This window comes from Rhipicephalus microplus, chromosome 3 (assembly GCF_043290135.1).
Source record: "Rhipicephalus microplus isolate Deutch F79 chromosome 3, USDA_Rmic, whole genome shotgun sequence".
Taxonomy (NCBI): domain Eukaryota; kingdom Metazoa; phylum Arthropoda; class Arachnida; order Ixodida; family Ixodidae; genus Rhipicephalus; species Rhipicephalus microplus.
In genome coordinates, this window is record NC_134702.1 from 89,385,623 (window position 1) to 89,407,665 (window position 22,043).

Here is a 22,043-nt window from a genome sequence, read left to right on the forward strand (position 1 = left end):
GTAAATTCTAATTTATTCGTAGGCTTCTTTGTGTCCGCGTAATACCGGGTTACTGGCGCCGCCACCGTGACAGGCCAGTTCGGTAGGCTTATCTGGAGGCGCAAAGAAAAACCTTGACAGCAGGAAACGATTTCTAATTATCTGCTGGTACCAATTCACTATACCGATATTCCATTTACTACTGTGCGCATACCTGAATGTTGTGTACACCAAAACACACCAATATAGAAAATTTAGGCGCACGAGTAAGCATGAAGGAAGCATGCATCCTCGAGCAGCCCCAGATTGCTGCTTGGAACCGCGTCCATTTTGGAATCGCTGTTCTGCAAAGCATTGATCAAAGCAAAAATAATTCGCGAGGTCATGAACCGAGGTGAATACGAAATACAGGCTGTCGTATTCAACTCTAGTCTACAATTTTCACAGCGATGATGAAAATGCAGCTTACAAGGCATAACTGAATGTGCGCGTCCAGCAGACTAGATGTTTGCGGAGCAGCTAATGTAGTGTAAGTGTAGGATAATGGACAAAGTTTTGCTGTAAAGTAGAGTAGTCGTTACAAGGAAGTAGGGTATTCTTCAAGCATTGATTATCAATGTCGGCTTGGTGCGCTTCATAAGTGCATATTGTCTCCAGCAGGTAAAAAAAAAACTCTTGCTATTATTAAGAAAAAGGAAGAAACATGTTATTTCGGCGGGGATGTCACATATTATGTTAATTATTACCTCTTACTTGCGGCATGAGCTACGGAGTAGATGAGGAATAATGGCAATGCTTCATTTTTACAGGTGCCCACTCGCTATGAAGAACGGGTGAAAAATTAGGTAGTAGATCGTATACGACCATAATATACTGAGCTAAACTGAAGAAAAAATAAAATTTAATTGATACATATAATAACAAAATATAGTGAAAAGGGTCACTTGTTGGTCTTTTGGCTAAGATTAAAGTAAAATGGCATATATAGACACACGAGAATGTATAGCAAGTATGCAAGAGATAGCACGTCAAGACGGTCGACCTTCGTCTTGAAGAGTAAAACGCGGTGGCTTAATTGCGCCCCGTTCACAGATCATTCAGAATTACAAATATGGCTTCGGTTCTGGGTGGACATGCCGACCGGACTCAGTGCGTGTACGCGCAAAAAAAAAAATGACGGCAAATCCACGAGGTGAATGATGATGATATTGGGCGAAGCTCCTGGAAGTAATACCGTGAAATTTTCTTCCGTTAATTCGCTTGGCGATATGCGCACTTCCTCGCCGCTTCCCATTGTCGAACGTTTTCAAGATCTGCTTCGCGACGTTAACGTGCTGCCTCGGCCTCTCGTTCCCGTACGGAAGGATTTTGCCGACGCTGACGTGCCGCTGCAGCTTCTTGTTAACGTACGGCGGGACCTTGCTGACGCTGCCTTGCTGATGTGGCTTCTTGTTCCCGTACAGCAGGATCTTGCCGACGCTGCCTTGCTCATGTGGCCACTCGTTCCCGTACGGAAGGACCTTGCCGACGCTGACGTGCCACTGCAGCTTCTTGTTAACGTACGGCGGGACCTTGCCGACGCTGCCTTGCTGATGTGGCTCCTTGTTCCCATACAGCAGGATCTTGCCGACGCTGCCTTGCTCATGTGGCCTCTCGTTCCCGTACGGAAGGACCTTGCCGACGCTGACGTGCCCCTGCAGCTTCTTGTTAACGTACGGCGGGACCTTGCCGACGCTGCCTTGCTGATGTGGCTTCTTGTTCCCATACAGCAGGATCTTGCCGACGCTGCCTTGCTCATGTGGCCTCTCGTTCCCGTACGGAAGGACCTTGCCGACGCTGACGTGCCACTGCAGCTTCTTGTTAACGTACGGCGGGACCTTGCCGACGCTGCCTTGCTGATGTGGCTTCTTGTTCCCATACAGCAGGATCTTGCCGACGCTGCCTTGCTCATGTGGCCTCTCGTTCCCGTACGGAAGGATCTTGCCGACGCTGACGTGCCACTGCAGCGACGCCGACGTGCCGCTGCAGACGACGCTGATCGCGCCACCGCTGCCCTGCGCGCCCGCCTTTCGGCATCCTTATCCATACGAGCACACACCGACGGCAACGAGCATCGGCAACTACAAACCTGTATCGATATGGTTTTGATTATAAAACTATTGCTTTAGAAAACACCTGGCCTCTTTCGTTAATCAGCTGGCGTCTTCTTTTTGTTTTGCTTCAGAAACATCTGGCGTCTTTTCGTTTTGCTTTTAGAAAGCATCTGGCGTCTTTCGTTGGTTTATTTCATCAATCAACGACGTTTTGAACAAATATTTTTTTATTGTTTATTCACGCAAAGGAGAAATCTCACCAGGCACTACCTTGGAGGTAAACAATGGCTGCTACTGGGAAGGAGAGACAGCAGAAGTCGGCTTTTGCCACTTCTACTTCTACTAGCGTTTCCTACTGGAACATGCCAATGGCTGATAATGGGGAATGAGAGACAGAAGAATTCGGCTTTTAGTTAACGCGCATGCTGCGAATTTTTTTATTGTTCAACAACGCACAGGAGAAATCTCTCACCAGCCCCACCTTGGAGGTCAAAGCGTAAGACTGTTTACACACTCCGACTACGACTCCGACTACGAAGGACGAACGGGTGCCGCTATAAGGAGCTTCGCCCCTAAATGTCTTGTTCCTCTAGCTCTTGAAGCTCCTTAAATGTGATAAGAAGCTTGGAGCAAGTTCTTGGGGCCCGGGCTCGTGGGATGTCGTATGCTGTTGATGTGTGGGTCAATGCAAACAAAACCAGATGTAAAATAGCGATAACAAGAGGAGTCAAGCGGCAGATAGAATAAGAAAGGGGGGAATGGAACAAAAATAAAACAGCAATAACGCGAAAAAAAACTACATAACCGAAAGAAAAGAACAAGAAAGAAATAGAGGAAGAAAAATGGAGAGAGAGAGAAAGAAAGAAGCAGAGAAGCGATAAGAAAGAAAGAAGGCACCTCAGCGGCGCTCTTCCTTTAGCCACCAACTCACCATGGCCCATCCCCCGGGGTGGGTTGCGCCAGATCTTTAACCCTTTCGGCGCTGCCGTTGTCAATTGAGGAAACCACAGACAATTTCTCCTAGCAACGCAAAAACAGTACCACACCTTGATAATTCTTGGAGGAGTGTTTCTTCAACAATCCACATTGCGAGCGGCACGAGCTTTGTGGCATTTTCGCGGAGTTAGGAACCGTCAAGAAGTGGAAGCTTGACCGAACTTGTGGGAGCGACTAAGGTGCCAAAGTGGGGTTTTTAGAATGAAGTTCTGAAGTTGTTTTAAAAGCTTCCGTACTACCAAATACTGCGTTGGTTCAGGTTTTTGGGGAACTTTAGTTACTAGAAGAAATAACTTGGCAATTTTCGTCATTTTACTACCACAGCGCGGCGATGACGGAAGTTTATGTCATGTCTTCATCCTAAATACTTACATTGTTGGCTCAATCTTTTGTGTGTGGTATTGGAAAGTCCTAGCAGTTAGAAAAATAAGGACTAAAATGTCTATAACAAAAATTAAAATTTAGGGACTGAAACATTCCAAAAACAACCAATCAAGCAATTTTTTTTCGGGAATGGAACCGCTAGTGACGAGCTTGAAGCCTTAATTTTTCAAATTTCTTCATTCGCATCTACTTCAGTTTTTGGCTGATGGACGAAGCCTACTTTTCCCTCATAACCGGAATTTAGTTGAAAGATATTACTGCAGACACCGGAATCGGTACGAAGTCATCCGTACAAAGCCATCGCGTTTTGCACTGTGAAACCTTGAACGTCTGCGCAAACAAATCTTTCATAAAACTGACACAATGAACGCACATTCGGAACGCTAAAATCTGGAGAAAATCTCGCTATTAAACTTTTATTTTTTCCAATCTTGTGTATTTCTTTGAATGCTTGTGGTGCCGTTTTCTTAGATTGTTTTAAACACGTACTTTTTTGTGAATTTACTCTGACTGACTGCAAGCGTGTGTTTACTGTGCCATATGTGCTACGTTTCTTCCACTGATCACTCTTATCCGGTTCTCTTTTAATCGTTTTTATACCGTTCTCACGTATAAACTGTGGAAACGATTATTGTGGACTGGTTAAGCTCTCTACCTTCCCTTATCTAGCATTTCTTCTCTATTTTTTCCCTCTCTCTTGTACATTTCACTTTAGTATTTTCCGGCCATTCCGAGAGCGAAATAATCGTCGACCTAAAGATGACACAGGCAGTATCTAATGTAAAAGAAAGTGCGATATTAACAGTTTAAGAGACGCCATTCATTCGACTTGTGACGCACGCATTAAATGCCCAGAGAAGGGAGAATATTTCCAGCCCTGTAGAATTGAGTCATATTTGCGTGATAGCGCAAAGATGTTGTTTCGCAGGAATTTCCTCGTCGGCGTCGGGGCGTTGGCGTTGGCTGTGAGCGAAGACTCGGCTTCGCCCGTAAGCGAAAAATTGCGATAGATGCAATTAGGTATAAAAGTCTTCCCTCGAGTATGATGCAAGACATTCTGCGTGACCTTCAGGTGTTTTGCTACAAAACCACGCCCGTAAGCGTAGCTCCTGCGAACAACTGCAAAAAGGGTATATTGGAAAGCGCCGTGTGGGGCGACAAGAGTACTGCGTGGCAGAAGGTTATACAATCGCAAAAGGCGTCACACTCTGTGAAATGCACAGTGAGTCAGGAGCTTCAAAACCCACCTATCACAAATCGCTTTGGTTTAAGTATTCGTAAACAATACCACCATCAGTATTCGCAAAGCGTGCAGGAAGCTTGTCGCAGGAAGAGACTGCATTTACAACTAACCGCTGCGTTTCCCTACTGCCCTGTTCCAATGATGCAAGCAGGTCTATACCGTTTTATTATGAACACGTCGAGGATTACAAAGGTAACATTCGTGCTTGCTATACTTCAAACCGGCCTTCGCTTTAGTGATACAACCAATTACGAAAGCTTGATTGATGACAAAAGGCTACACAACACACTGGATCACTTCATCCACAATGGCCGTGTAGTGCCCTAAAGCAGCCCGGCATGCTTTCAGTTGCTGATCAGTTTCTCGTAGGCTTGGTTTTCTGAGGCACAAATTTAAAGCGTTCCAAGTTGATAGAAAATGCTCTCGTAAAAAATTGGTTCCAAATCTCCATGTTACACCACAAATGTTGCGTCTGGAGAGAGTGAACAAAACGTTTATTTGATGTTCTGCGCAAGAAAATCAGTGAACGGTATTCTGCAGGCGCTGCGTAAGAGTGCCTCGAGCGTGTAGCAGAGGCGAACGAGCGCATCGAGGCACGTTAGACACAAGTGCCATCTGGCAGTCATCTTCGAAAACGAAGGCGTGCAGCCCGCAGAGAAAGATGCGCGCCAGTCTCGGAGGTGATAAGGTGTAGAACGCAAAGCGACGGGCAGGTGCCTCCACCGTGACGCCGTAGCAAAGCGTTGAAACAACTTTCTGAGCATCGCATTGCACTGTCAGCGCAGCGCGATAAATGCTACATTCCTTAGAGTTACTTGTGTGTGCCTCTTCTAGTATAAAGGCAGACATACAAAAAATCCAAGCGTTGTTGTGGCGCCTCAGATATGCGCAATAACTACTTTTTAATTACCAATCGCACAGCTATGAACGCTAAACTTTGAGCATTATTGGTGGGCGCTGCGGATGGGGTTGGTTGTTTGGTGCCTTTTGAGGTATCGTTAGGGCAGACAAACAGACAAATTTACAGAAACACAGACAGACAGACAGACAGACAGACAGACAGACAGACAGACAGGCCAAAATTTTTCCGTCGAAGGTCCCCAAGAAAGATTATGGTCTTTAAAAGCTTTTTATATCATTTGAGCTGGTATATGCGTCTGTGATGTGGAACCGCATACAAAAAAAAAGTATCCAAAAACTTAAAATGGTGGAAACTTGCTCTGTAGGTTTTATTTTTATAAGTTTCAATCAAGTGATTCATCTACAAAATTAATCAGAGACAATGATATCTTAATGCTCGAATACTGTCGCCAAATCACACGCCAGAAATTCCCGCATAGGGTTTATAACGGTGGATAGATTCCTGCACAGTAACACATTAAGCTATTTTTTCCTTCTTCATCCAGGCATCGTCTTATGCGTACTTTGCCCCTGTAACCACTCAGAGAACAAAATACAACAAAAACTTTTATCTCCCGAACACTGAGGCAGATGAATATTTTTCCTCTTGATGTCATTTGATCAGACGACATTGAGAAAGTATTGGTTGCAGAATCTCAACGATGACATAACTCGGATACTGCAAAGTTTTAGGGGCGAAACTCTTTATGGCGGCACCCGTTCGTCCCCTGTAGTATGTAACAAGTATAACATTTTGACCTCCAAGGTGGTGCCGGTGAGAGACTTCTGTGCATTGTTGAACAATAAAAAACAGTGCTTAATGTACATGTCAATGGCTACTAATGGGGAATGAGAGACAGGAGCATTCGGCTTTTAGTTAACGCGCAGGCTGCGATCATCATTAGCTGCCATTGGCATGTACATTGAGCACTATCTGACAAGAAAGGGTTGCTACGTTATACTCGCTGGGTGTAACCTCCTTAGCTTTAGAAAGGTTTAGCGAGCGTTGAGCCGCAGTGCCATGAATACAATGAACTTGTATATACCATGAATAAACTCGAGGTGGTTAAAAATGGGAAGTAGATACGAAGCACAAGCCGTAAGAAAGTAAAAGCCGAATTCTCCGCCACTCATTTCCTATTAGCAGTCATTGGCATATACATTGAGCACTATCTGACAGAAAAAGTTTGCTACGCCATACTCGCTGGGCGTAACCTCCTTGGTTTTCGAAAGGTTTAGCGAGCGTTCGGCCGCAGTGCCATGAATACAGTGAACTAGTATATACCATGAACTCGAGGTGGTTAAAGGTGGGAAGTGGACCCGAAGCGCAAGCCGTAAGAAGGTGTGCGTGTGCCACCTCTCGTTTAGTCCTTGGAATGTCCGCTGGATGGCGGTGCTTCTATATGGGGAATATATGATGAAAAGATGCGAGATGGTGGTACTTGGAGTGTTGAATAGATGGACGAACGGACACATAGACAGATGCATGGATGGACGCATGAACAGACGCAAGGGTGGCTGCATGGACGAACGCAGGGACGGACGCACGAACAGACGCACGCACGGACGGGCTGATGGACGCATGGACGGTCACACCGACGGACGCATGGACGGACGGAAGCAAGAACGAATGGACGGAGGAATTCTTCGCCCCACTCTCCATCATTTACTCCGGGGATATGCTGCCATTTTTTTATTGTTTCTAACTGTAGCATTCCTTGTACGGATTGTTATCACCCAACATTATGCTTTATTTGAAGAATGTGTGTGCGTAAGTAAAACATATGCGTATGTATATGTTTATTCGCTTAATTTGTGCTTTAAGACACTGCTTCATTTGTGCAATTGTTTATTTGGGTACGTTTTTTGTTGTACATGTGTATATTTTTGTAATTTTTTCACGTTTATTACACCTTTATTTTTCAAAAGTTTCTGGTTCTGTTCTTCACCCACTCGATATTCAGTGATGGCAATGTTTCTCAAATAAGTAAATAAAAAGGTAAATAGATAAATACATAAATAAATATATAAATGAATACATTTATCTAACATGGCTCTTTCGTGCACAGATGAAGAAGAACGCCCTCGACGCTGTCGAAACGACGCGTCAATGTTACGCAACGCCAATCACGGAAGACAGTTCCTTCAGGGTCACGGTGCCGGTACTCTTCGGTCTGATGCCCCTCTTAGTCTGTTTTTTTTTGTGATTCTTGTATTTTGTTCTACTTGGCGTTTCTATTATTACTAGCGTTGCAGCACAAACCTTCAATTTTGCTTTCACGCTCAAACAGACGCCTTTGCTCACCTTGTCATTTTTAGTACGAGCTCGCCAAGAGCGTAAACAACGAATGGACTAGTAGTAAAAACACAAGCGAGGAAAAACACTCGCCCACCTCAACAATTCCCGGAAAAAAGACGCATAGAGCGTAATCGCACGGTAGCTCTCGCCTTTCTATATGGTTCGATATGATGTCCGCTATAACGATGACTCTCTGACTTGGCCGACAAACCTGTGTACTTATCCGACCATCGGGAATATTCGGATGCGTCACAAATATCGGCATCAGCTGCGGCTTCATGTCTGCACCCAGTGGACGCCGTTTTAGCTCTACTCACTAGTAACATCACCGTGACTATTCCCTCGTGTGTACAGGAGATCGCAGGTTAAACCTCTTTCATCCTTAAGCAGTTCTATCGTATTCCACACGCAATGATTGTGTAAGTTTACCGAACGCTCTAGGTTCCCATTAATTTTGCGCAACCATCGTATTCGGTTATAACGAAAAAGGAAATATCATTCATGGAGGCTATGCGTGAGTTACGGTCCTCTGTAGCATTCAAAAGGTTGCGCCTTTGGAGCTATTAGCTATAAAAGGAATCCTGATTTCTAGCAAAAGTTAATAGATAATTTGTAAAATATTTCGTTCGAGTACGAGAAGTTGCTTCTCGCAGGTTGTCACGTGCGCAAACGGCTAGCGCTTTAGGGCTATTGTTTCACCACAGTAGAACGTAATGCAAAGGGGTTTGTGTGCCTTTTCGATTATTTGAGAAAAAATGTCACCGTGCATTATAGTCTGTTCGCTTCGCACGACCAACTAGTCGCGACAAAGGTATGTGAACTGCAACTTCTGGTCATGGTGCTTTTTAGCTCGCTGTTTAACGTTATGACGCCCGCAAAGTCAATAAGAAGAAGTAGTCTGGGACCACGGGTCATGCTACGAGCATTTATGTCACTGGTAATTCTGCTGCCATCTTTAGTTCATGCTTCGACAGCTCAAATTGTGTCGGTAACTCCCGGACGAAATGGGTCGGATACAGTAGTGTCTGCACGTCCGAACAACAATGTCGGGGAGACGGAAGAAATCAATTACGCGCAAGTTTTTAGAGACGTGGTGGCCGCAGGACTGTCCAAAGTGCCGCGATCTTTAGTGCGCAAACTTTTGGCAGCTGATGTGCGGTTAGAGTGCAGCGCGGCGCTGTTACGGACTATGAGAGCCTTCCAAAACTTCGAGCCGTGGATGATAAGACGTGAGTATTGACATACGTTGTTTCATTGAGCGTGAAAGAGATTAGCGAATTTATGCGTTATAACTAGGACGCACACCAGTCTACTAAATATCTATATACGTGAGATAAGGGTACGCAAATAATGGTTGTTACACTGTTCGACTACGTTTGAAAATTCCATGCGTTTTTCTGCTTGATTCCGTGCACGCGTGAAAATATCAGTAATAGTTGTTAATGCGAACAGCGTTGCAACTGATTGCTCGGATTTCTTGAGATGTCAGCTGTAAGAGATTAAACTTAAATTTGAAGAAAAATTAATATTAGTACATTGAACGGCGGTATTGTGCGCAAATGTGACAAATGTTACAATTTAGTCCCAGTTGCCTAAAGCTGGTTGATTATAGATAGCTATCATCTTAAGTAGTGTGCAATGTAATCGCTTTGTAATACTATTAGTTTGAGGGTGGTATGCTGATGTTGTCTTGTGAACTATGCCGCAACTTTTGAGCACTTCTTCAATTACTGCGGACAAAAAAGTCTTGTCTTGATCGCCTAAAAAGACGAGGGGCGCACCATGACGCAAGACTATCGCTTCCAGAAAGAACGTGGCCACGTCAGATGCAGAATTGGAGCGCAAAGAAGCGGCTTCCGCTTAGCACGTGAGGTGCTCAACTGCCGTCGCGATCCATCGGTATCCTGAGAACGTTACGGGAAAAGTTTCGACAATGTCAATGCTAACAACGGCAAAAGGTTCCTCGACATGTGATTAGTTGTAGCAAGCAAGCAGGAGGCGAAGTTAGCCATTTGCGCCATTAGCATAGTACAAAAAAAAAAGAAACGTACTTTGCGACAGAGGTGCAGAACCAAGGCGGGAATACGTGCCTCCTAATGGGGCTGTATGTTTTGTTGAATCCCAAGTGACCGGTCTTGAAATGCTTCAAGGACCTGTGTACGAAGTGAACTTGGTGGGACGGGAACCCATCGGCGTCCATTATTATTTTAAACGTATCCATGGAGTAATTCGTTTTCAATCTTAAATTGTCAGAGTTGTTGGAGTAACCTTGAATAATTGATTGATTGATTGATATGTGGGGTTTAACGTCCCAAAACCACTATATGATTATGAGAGACGCCGTAGTGGAGAGCTCCGGAAATTTAGACCACCTGGGGTTCTTTAACGTGCACCCAAATCTGAGCACACGGGCCTACAACATTTCCGCCTCCATCGGAAATGCAGCCGCCGCAGCCGGGATTCGAACCCGCGCCCTGCGGGTCAGCAGCCGAGTACCTTAGCCACTAGACCACCGCGGCGGGGCTAACCTTGAATAAGGTGGTGTGCACTTTCCGCAGAATCGTTCAAACATGCAAGAGGAGTATGAATCTTTTGGTTGGTAGGAGGCCAACTGAGTGTAGTGATTGGGCAGCACTAATTAAGCGACCGCTATTTTTGACAACATTGGTGGACCTATATCCTTGTTGGTGGACCTATAGCCCCGTGTGCAGATGAAAATTTTGTGTCCGCCATGTGAATGATTCGCTGTTGACAAGAGATCACGGCCGATGCTAAAGACAGAAAATACTTTCCTAAAATAAGTGCGTGTGTGCATGAAGACAATACGAGGAACTGAATGTGATGGAGAATCGATAAAAACTTGCGCAGTGGACACACCAATAGGCCGAACAAGAACAGCATTTCCACGCCATAGAGGGGATCTAGTATACGCTGGTTTCATTTTCCACAAACTAGATAATAATTGACCACTAATGGCAGAAAGCGCTGCACACCCATGTCCACTACTGCTTCAATCCTTATACCTTAAACACATACGAACAGTAAGTTTAAGGGCCGCTTCAGAGGAGTTTGTATTAGCCCAAAAGATGCAGCTTTCCCTCCTGAAGCTGAACTATTTAGTGCAGCTTTGGGAGAAATGGGAAGCACGTGCTCCGTCGGCGCTCGGCGGACATGGTGAGCAGTGGTCATAACGTTGTTATGGGAGATTTTGTTGAGGAACCGGACCAACAACCTCGTCTCTCTCACCGAATTCTTAACCTCGTCATTCATCTTGTAGACGACGTCGGCAAAATCGAGAATTATGACCAAGCACTCCACAATAATAACATACTGGACGGCGCCAGGCGTTGGGAGGTGAATGCAACATTCGTGAAGAGAGAAGATTCAGTGAACCTTGCCCCGCGGGCGTGCGGAATGGTATCTGCTGAAGGGGTGCTAAGGCCCCCCCCCCACCTGAGCGTATATGTTCGCACCGACGTAGGGTCAGGCTTGGGAACTTCTGCGCACCCTATGTCATCAAGTTCCTCTTTGATGGTCTTCCAGTGACTGCTCCTAGAAGACGCCATCCGGAGCTCAAGTGGGCAAGCCGCAGCTTGTGCTTTAAGTTCCTCTTGTATGAGCAAACGAATCAGTGCGCGTAGGTCACTGTCATAGGTTGCGCTCAGATAGGTGTGTCAGGATGCAACCATAAGCAGATGGAGCTCATCAAGTACCTCACAGATGCTGACAATCCCCTATACAGTCGAGGAGCTCTGCACCGCAATGACTTTGAAAGCAGGAGCACTGCTACCTTAGAGAAGGTAGCGCACCCTGTCAGTGTCCGTCATGAAGCTGTTCACCCGGTGACATAGAGCGACCACACCTTCTATGTATTATAAGTGTAAGACTCGCCGTCCTGCTGAACATGCTTCGATAACTTTCTTTAGCGATGTCTGAGCGGGAGGAACGGTTGATGAAAATCTATCTGAGCTGACGCTTAGATGTGGACTAGTCAAGAAATTTCCGCTCGTGGTTAAAAAACCACGCCTTGGCTACCGCGGTATGGTAGAAGGCGAAGACGGTGAACTTCGCAGCGTCGTCCCAGTGGTTAAGGGCACCCACTTGGCCATGCTCCTGCAACCAGTCAGTCTTTAACGTTGTCCCCACGAAGGCCAACAAACACTGGTAGATCTAGCTGAGGTGCGGTAATCACGCATGAAGGGACCTCACTCGCAGCCAGCGTCGTGGGTTGTCAAGTGGTAGAGGGCTCGTCTTGAGACATGGCTGAGTTGTGTTGGTACAAACGATGACCACAACGGAGCTCCAGGGGTGTATTGAAGTAAGTGTGAAGGACCAGTTAGAGCCAGAGGGCTGGTCGACCGTACAGCACAATCCACCACTTGTCAGACAACAATGAAGCCTCAAGACTCTCCTTTAATCGCAGTTTAGCCAGAGCCCGCTGCTCAAACCAAAGCGATGAGGATGGTTATTTACAAATAAATTGATGAAGCATATGAACAATGCTCGCAATATTTATGTAGCAGACATTCAAGTTGTGAAAGCACGTAGTGGTTCATCGCACGGCAGCAAGGAAAAAAACATACAAATGGTCAAGTCACAGCAATGTTACGCAATTTCTTAGTGGACGTGTGTGTTAGGCAAATGTGTTTAGGTTGCTTTGCTTATTTAGGAACACGAGTATTTTTCAACGGCAGCATCTTGTGCCTTGCTGTACAATGAGTCTGGATTGCTAAAATTTAAGGTTTTATATGGTGTCAACATAACTCAACGTTGTTGCACAATTATAGCAAATACTCGCAGTCTATTTGATTTTATCCGATACATAGCTATTCGCACAAAACTCCGGCGACAAGAAAAAACCGTGAGATAAAAAGTAATGAATGTTGAGAGATTTTGGAAGACCACTAACGTTGATTAACCCAACAAATTTCTCGTATTAGCCAAAATGGCTTTATGTAAACGTGTTCAAGAAAAGTGTACGTCCTTAAGAAAACTTAAGCTTTGGTACTCAAAACTACAATTCTGAAACTAGCTTAGACTTTCTTGCTGCTTAAAATTGGAGTTCATAATTAATAGTGGTATTTTGCCTATAAAGTTAGTTTCCACCACAGACAGGAGTTTCTTTAGCCTTCGAACTTCTTAGCTTATGCGAGATCCACGTACACATGACGTGACTTTGACTGTATCTCAGCAGCGATTGCCCAACTAAGTTTAAAAATTCTTACTAAGGCCACTATATACTGACGATATACCATACAGCACACACTAAATTCAAGCCTGAACGTTTCCTTCTCCGAGCAACCTAGTCACAATTATGTGCACTTACTGTAGATAGTGTTCTAAATATATTTATAGTACTCATTACGCACAAGATACTCAAGTAATATGTATTAAGGTTGAGGTTGAGGTTTGAGGTTTATTTTATTTTCTTGCACATAGGAAAAAACGAAGCAAAAGCAAAAAGCTCTGAAGCCTGACGGAGGCTTTTGCTCTGAAATACAGTCTGGTACACAACTTAGATGCATATAAGAACTTTTTTACACAAAGACCAACAAGCTGCAAATTATAATCATACAAATAATTGCTACAATATTAAAAAAGAACACAACAATATGCATAATAAATAACAAAATACCATTAAAGAAAAACATCATTACCACAATATGTAGCATAGCTGAGACCAAAAACACAATTGCAGACGTATACATTTCTAAAGCAAACAACAACATTAAAACTATACAGTTAACAACTAGTACACATAAACTAATAACTAATGGAAATATTATATTAAACATATTTTGTGCAATTATAAAGAAGAATTTTCTTGAATGTATTTCTGAAAAGTTCCTTAGTTAGGTCAACTACATTTTCAAGTTCATTGAGGAGACTGGGTATTTGATAGTACGTGCAGAACTAGTTAGTATGTCCTATATAAGAACTGGGACCACATAGGTGGTCCTAGTTCTCGGTGTTCTTATGCCAGGTGTGCGGAGGCAGTACTCAGTACACAGAGAAGAATCAATCAAGGTGTATAGTTTGTTATTTTTATGTACAAACTTAACTTACACCAATGATCTGGTTACAAGCATTACTGGTGAATGCTTCATTCAGATGCTTCATTCCTCTAATGCTCTCGTGTAAGTAGTCGGTAGTATGAATTTCCTCGCCCCGCCACGGTGGTCTAGTGGCTAAGGTACTCGGCTGCTGACCTGCATGTCGCGGGATCGAATCCCGGCTGTGGGGGCTGCATTTCCAATGGAGGCGGAAATGTTGTAGGCCCGTGTGCTCAGATTTGGGTGCACGTTAAAGAACCCCAGGTGGTCAAAATTTTCCGGAGCCCTCCACTACGGCGTCTCTCATAATCAAATTGTGGTTTTGGGACTTTAAACCCCACAAATCAATCAGTATGAATTTTCTCCAAGGCACTGAGGTCAGTAGCGTTTAGACTATCGGTTGCCTCACTGCTGCCATCTTTTTCGCTTTGAACCAAGAATAAATTGAACATATTCAAGTTGACTGGTGGTAGATAACTCCATATCATGACTATTCCGTGCAAAAATGCAATAGGTCGAAATCGGCAATTGCCTAGTTCGGTCATGTTAATATTAATGTGAACACAGTTGATGTGTGCGCTCAATATTAGAGGATAAACTGACGACAATCACAACTTTGCACTTCCGATAACTCGCTTTCATGATAAGCTATATGAGACCGTTGAACAGCACACATTGACAATTCATCTTCTGCAATTATGCGACCCGTTTCTTTCAATTTCGTGACGCAGTTTTCGACGCGACAGGAAAGTACCCCACGGGGTTCTTGGAAGCCTCCCGCGTAGACGTGGGAGCGTTCGACGAGTGCCTTCAAACCACTGTGCGGGACCGCCACGGGAACGTATTGTCAAGGGGTCAGTACTGCAGCCTGCTTGCCTACGTTGATAATGCAACAGCGCTGCAAACGATTATGAGCTACTTTGAGGACGTCATGCACCCCAAGGTATCTATCTATCTATCTATCTATCTATCTATCTATCTATCTATCTATCTATCTATCTATCTATCTATCTATCTATCTATCTATCTATCTATCTATCTATCTATCTATCTATCTATCTATCTATCTATCTATCTATCTATCTATCTATCTATCTATCTATCTATCTATCTATCTATCTGTCTGTCTGTCTGTCTGTCTGTCTGTCTGTCTGTCTGTCTGTCTGTCTGTCTGTCTGTCTGTCTGTCTGTCTGTCTGTCTGTCTGTCTGTCTGTCTGTCTGTCTGTCTATCTATCTATCTATCTATCTATCTATCTATCTATCTATCTATCTATCTATCTATCTATCTATCTATCTATCTATCTATCTATCTATCTATCTATCTATCTATCTATCTATCTATCTATCAATCTATCTGTCTCTTGTCTCTCTCTCTGTCTCTCTCTCTCTCAATATATATATATGTATATATGATTGTATATTTATTTATTAATACAACATATTACAAACAACTTGAGCGAAAAAATTCATCATGCCCTGCCATCACGCCATGAAGGCCCTGAGTACATTTGCAACGATGCATTTGAGAAATATGCTTGACAGCATGGTGGAATAACATTCTTGCTCGTGATCAGCCATAGTTTTTCACGCACGTTGCTTTGCCTACAAAAAACGGAGCGACACACTGCAACACGGCATGCTCTGTGTGGAGTTCCAGCTGTAGAGTCCTGTGGTGGATCATGCCGGTTGGTGGAAATCGCACCGGCATTGGCCCGGACAAGGTGAACATTGAAGACGTTGTCGACAATTGCTCCCCCTGAAATACTATAATCATGGAGTATGTGTCACTCTGAATCACTCAAACCAGTCCCTCACGAAAAGAAAAAAAGCATAAAAAAACGGACACACCGTTGCGATTTGTCCACGTGCGTTTGCAGAAACACTATTTTGTGAGAAACTCGTGTTTTTTTAGTGTTGTTAACGATCGTGGTACTTTCATGTCAAAAACACTTCCGCAGAAAGTGGCCTATATTACCGTTTTAAGTTGCTATCATGGAGTTTGCATATGCTACGTCTCTCAAATGAAAAGTTACTAAGAGCACGGTTCGAGGAACGTCAAGTGGCATATACTTATTGAGAAGCAGCGTGCGACAAGTGCGCATAGTTTGGTAATCATGCAGCCTCTTTTTATCTATAAGACCTTAATTCAGAACCGAATAACATTTGTTGAGTTGACATATCCTTCTATTGCGAAAATAAACGATAGTAACTAGAAATCATCTCTCTCTGGAGATGGCTCCTAATGTTTCATGTGGCGGAATATAGACAAGTATGCCTTTTCAGGCCACCTTACTTCTTATGGTGGTCGCTATGGAAGTCTGGCGACGTTCGAACAAACGCATGGCCAACTTTTGCTTCGAATAACCGCTTAGCATTGTGATGAAAAGTCACTGTTTATGTCGTGTAACGTCGTATAAGAACACCTTCACAGCTGATTTTCAAGAAGCCAACGAAAGCCCCTCCGAGTAAAGACCCTTGCTTAAGAATGTGAATTACAAGGGAGTAGCATCACCTTCTGGTGAACGGGACTGCGTCAGTATATCTAAGTAGTTCTTTTTACTTTACTACGTGATAGTTTTCTTTACGAGGTTCATTTCTAATCTGCATTACTGCCTTGACACTTCCAGATTGCGTACTTCAGCAAACATGGCATTGTTCCAGGTGACCCACTTGCTCGACTGGCATTATGCTATATTGATGATTGTAACCAACACGACATACAAGCTTTGATAAACGCAGGTATGTCATTCGTTTTCTGCAGTGATTCTGCATTATGCTACTGTACACGTTCTAGATATTAATAATTCGGATCTCTTGAAAGTGAAAAAAAAAGTTTTGCGGACAGCTCAAGAGCTCCTTTATCTCTACCCCATTGCGTTCTTGTGTGTAATTGCACACTTGTTCATAATTTGTGCTTAAGGCAAACGCCACAGGAGAAATGTATTTGTAGATTTGTGGAAGGTCCAGAAGTTGTGTGTATATAGAACATATTCACGCCCGGCTCATTTCAGGCATGGTCGTGAGAACGGCTACACGAGCCGGGTGTTCTTTCTATGGCAATGTTCACTGCAATCATACCAGTCCTGTTGCATTTACACTGTGATAATACCGGATACCCTTGCTAGCTCTCGCCAGTGCTTTAAAACACACCGTTGCACAATAAGATTACGTAACTAATTGCATGTTGCTGACTATTGTTGCATTGAGTTTATGAGATCCTACTTTGTGCTCGGCTTAATGGCTTTGTGGAGCAGGTATAATTCACGTTTTCAGCAACAAAGCAACGCAGAAAAATTTCATTTTAAAGCTGTAGATATATAGTTAGTAAAACATATGATTAGGGAGTTTCCAACTTTCTCTCTGATGAGTGTTCATGTTTTTCTGCTTACTACAGATAACCCTGAAAAACACAAGAGTGCCACATGGCATGCCCCCCTGCGCAGCGTAGTAACAGTGTTCCCTAACACTCCTTGTGCAAGAAATCGTAGCACTTCACTGGATGTGCTGCTGTTTAAAATGCGCCGGGGCAGCGATGTAATGATGGCTGTCTAATGGTGCATGTGTCAATTGTAAAAACGCCTCCTCTATTTCTTAAAAGCCAGCCAGATGCACCTGATCACGTTGTTAACCGTGCACCCTCTTCTTTTGCCATTTCCCGTTTTCACCCATCAACTTCCGCGTACGCTTCGAGATCATGAGGGAGAGAGCACATAATGTTTGGCCACATGGCGGAAATCATAAGAAGTAATTTTTCGTTCAGTTGCGTAAACATCTGCGGGGTGGCGTCTTGCATTCTTCGTTCTCACAATGTTGGTGCTCATGCTGGCTCTGTGAGAGATGGAATGTTTTGAGATTGCGTGTCGCTCTTCGTAGTGCTATGCGGACAATGCAGTTAGAATTATCACTGCAATGCAGCTGCATGCGCTGACTTTAAGAACACTGTGAAGTGAGAGCGGTATTGCTTCGAGCAAGAAAGAAGCAGCTGGAAGGAACAAATATGGCGAACTTATGACATTGAAAAGAGAATCACGTGTATCAGGTCTCCGCGGGAAAGCTATGAGGTGCATGTGTGAGGCAAGTGGCCCTTCCGATTACGTGGAGTCGCATGGTGACCACTTCCTGAAGTAAGGTGGACTGACGGCTCTTGTTCAGGAGCGAGCGTTTGCACTGCCATTGCATAGAGGTAAAAGAGGTGTTGACTTGTGTCAGCTCAAGCGACTACGCCTGCGCTTCGTTATTGTGACCAGGTACATTCGTGCGTGGCACATTGAATAGCACTCCAGGCAGGGCGCAAGAATGTATCTGTCGTGTATTTTCGTATTTTCGAGCCATACGTATTGAGAAGAAAAACCATAATATTTAGTAGACAGAAATTCGGAATCTGTCTAACATAGGATTCCGCCAACTACCGAAGCTTTCCCATGGTAATTTTCACCCAGCCTGATAACTTCAAAAGTGAGTTGATTTATCTTGACTGACTGCATGGAGAGAAAAAAGAGACAATTTATGGGCTCGTTTTTCTTGTTTGACATACTGTCAACGAGAACTAGCAGAGAAAAATGCCAATAAATGTATAGGGAATGTTTTTTTCAAGTAATTGTGATATAAATGCGAAAAAATAAAGTGGATGAACGTTTAGGATGCCATCATCAGGATCCCAACATGCAACCTCCAAATGGCGCCTCCAGTGCTCTACCAAACGACATTTGTATCAGAATAATTGCGAATAACATTGTCGAGAAACTTCATGAGAACACACACACACAGAAATGGTGTGACTTGCTTTTTTCGACCGTAAGCAATGTGACTTGGTCGTGTCATCGTCGAGCGCGTCAGCATACTGTAAAACTTTCGTTAGAGTTATGAGGCCTCTGGCCTTTGTAAGGGGACATTTCGTTCCTGCAAGTCAAGTTGAGCCTCAACAATTTCTCTGCTACAATGTATGAATCCACTTTTCAATTTAACGGCACCTGCCTTTCATATGTCTCTATATTATATCGATGCAAATAATCAATTTGAGTAAAAATGCTTCCAGAGTATGTGGCCGTGGCGAAGTAGCATGCCCAGTCTTTGTTGTAGGTAACCTAAAGGTCGGAGGTTCGACTCCCATTGAATGAACATGCTTTGCTTCCTAATTGTCTGTATATTTGTCCTAATCTGTGACAGAAGTATGCTGAGGAAATTTCGGTAAACCCCTGAATAAAACGGTCATGTTGAAACACTATCTTCTCTACTGTTATTAATAAGCAAAAATGTGTTTTCTTGCAGTAAGGCCTCCAATCTTTAGGCTTGAAGTATCAAACTGCATGACAGCTGAACCCCGACCATGGAGCACCACACAGATAGCCATCACGTAGGTTATCAAGAAAACGCACTGTGTTTCTGAAATATTTCATTCACGTCTTTTTAAAACGGTTCTTTCACTTAAGTGTCATTGCAGGAAATGAGCGTCCTCCGATTATTTAAAAGTGGCATCACTAATTAGCCTTCAGACACTAATGTAACTTTTACGGCTCTCGATGCTGACTGGTAAGGCAAACTTTTTTTTCTATGAACCTATATATTTCAAGGAAATCAAATTTAAAGTGAACTGAAACTGAGTAGTGTCAGTGGGGATGTTTTTGAAGCAAGATAGTTCTCTATAGCGAAAACTGGTATAAGCAGTGTGAAATCTACTCGACTAGCCGTTTTACTATAATTGTTACTCAACGAACGGGAACAAAGTAAGGAAGTCGAAGTGGATGAATCACTTCTATAACATTCATTTTATGAAGCTGCAGTTTTGTGCTTTTTCATTAAAAAAGCAAGAATCTTCATTAGCAAGATTAAAAATAAAGGAAGCCCACAGCAAAATTATACGCCAGGGCTAGAGGTTTCTTTGGTAAACTTACAACCAAAAATTACGACAGTAAACTCAAACATTAATTCTTGACAATACTTTGAAATGACATTATAAATTTAATCTACGTAAAATACTACTAACATTATTGAGACTAAAATTTTCATTATCCTATTGATAACAGTATCGAGTCGGTTGTTATGTCTTTGTGAATCCTGTGCATGTAAACCCATGACCAGAAAGTATATGAATCATTGCTGTCGATGCAATTTTGCCGTCTGCACCGTCCAGTGGCGAGACGTGTGCTTCCGAGAGCGTTTCTCTGACGAAATCCATGATATCGATTCTCCGCAAGCTATTCGGCAAGAGCAATGCTCTCGACAAGCGGCGGTTTGTCACAAGAGGACGCAGACCGTGATTTCGGCAGGCTATCCCGTGATTAGTATACTTTTGAGCACGGTTGTGCAAATCCTGAATGCAAAATTGACGAATTATTTCATTCTAAGAACCTTGCACGGGAAATGAGTTTTCTCAAAACTTGCCTTAGGTAACGTAATAAATGTCACCAGTCACGTGCAAGAGGTCCACTCTTGGTAATGTTTTATCCCAGAATAATGGGGTGATTTAAATGAAACTTGAAATATTATGACCAAATGAACTGCCAGTAGCACTAACACTTTTCTCTTAGAGTTAGAGCGTGGTTTAAATGTACTTGCAAATACTAAGAATAAGCTGGCACTGGAGATTGAATCTCATCGCAGAAATTATTAGCGCTTTGGATTCAAGAAATAATTAGACAGAAACAAATAAAGTGTATCCAAATATAGTCCCACATATCACATAAGCCAGTATTCATCGAGTACTACAAGAGAACACTGCGTATTGTGAGTGTATCATGAAAATACCACGGAACTATCTGGGAAAATGTAGGAGTGGATTGAACCGCCTTTCTTTTTCTAAGCACTTCTGCATTTGTATATGGTTTAGCTTTAGGTTCATGCGATTTTTATTTTCCAGAACATTCGGATCAGTTCTGCTCTTCGTCATTCTTGTGTGCACCTTGGTCGACTATTTGGGAGGACAGCAATCCGAGTACAGAAAAAGTCATGGTAGGTTCTTTCAATAGTTATTAATTTGTTACTCTCATTCACTCGAAACAAGTGAAGATTATTGTGAAACAAAAACAAAGCTAGAGAAGGGTGAAGTATGTAGGAAAGGGGGTTTCAGCTCCACTGAAATAGAACTTAAGAAAGGGCTGAAGTACGATGCGATTTGTGATTTCTTCGATCAGGCACTAGTGTTGCCCAATCTGATATATGACATCTAGACAAAGCTAGGTGTTTCCATTTCCCAAACGTTGGTGAGAAACTACTTCGGTATGCAGCTTACCCGAGGATGCTGCTTTCTCTTCTTTCCAACAAGCAGGGTCCCAGTTCCTCAGGGCAAGTAGGGAACCGGGCTTGAACTCCACTAAAGTTGTCGGCGATTTCTAACTTGTGCTTTCTTCATTTTAGTGGGCCTGCGGCGAGTGTTGGGACTGAAAGTGATTTTTCAGGCACACGCTCGTTTATGGCAAATAAAAAACGATTACATGACAAACCATGATGACATTTCACGCCAACAAGCTGAGACACCCTAAGTTTATTAGCACCTAACAAGATCCTAGCCCATGGAGATTAACCGAATGAGTCCTAATCAACAGTTAGCGGATGCCAAATTTACGTGGATGTGATAAGGCCACGTATCATCAGATTGTAAGTGAACACCAAAGCACCTATATGAACTCCTAAGCTTAATTACGTTGTTACTTATTACGCAGAGTGTCGCAACATGGTCGTTGCTCCTTGTGATCGATAACAACATTATTTTACCTCCATTAAGAGCCATCAAGCACGTGGAACACCTTGTAGTATTGACGTTCAGATCAGCTTGATGAATAGTTTCGTCAATGTCACATGAATGTATTCTTTACTTTACGCAGTCATCCACAAAATATTTCATAGGGGGGACGCAATTACGTAAATCATTATTATAGATTAGAGAAAAGCATTGGGTAAGAAACATGGCCCTGCGAAACACTGCAGATTGGTAGATGAGGATGGGTGGTTTTTAGCTGGTACTCTGTGTGAGAGGTAATCTTTATTCTATTGAATAATTATAGGGTGAACGTGAAGATTAGCTAAAACATTTAATAGTCTCTGGTGAGGAACGTGATTGAAAGTTTTCGAAAAATGGACGTAGATAAAATGATGAAGA

The 22,043-nt window shown here is 43.3% G+C and overlaps 1 protein-coding gene across 1 annotated transcript in view; it reads left to right on the forward strand.

The window, feature by feature from the left end:
• Positions 1-8,091: 8,091 nt before the first annotated feature.
• The window catches only part of LOC119160063 (nose resistant to fluoxetine protein 6-like), a 52,924-nt gene continuing 38,972 nt past the window's right edge, over positions 8,092-22,043 (forward strand). The window contains exons 1-5 of the mRNA XM_075888377.1: positions 8,092-9,123; positions 14,679-14,890; positions 16,576-16,687; positions 19,217-19,301; positions 20,805-20,896. Coding sequence (XP_075744492.1) covers positions 8,730-9,123; positions 14,679-14,890; positions 16,576-16,687; positions 19,217-19,301; positions 20,805-20,896 — 895 coding nt within the window. The 5' untranslated portion in view covers positions 8,092-8,729. The remainder of the gene's footprint in view (positions 9,124-14,678; positions 14,891-16,575; positions 16,688-19,216; positions 19,302-20,804; positions 20,897-22,043) is intronic.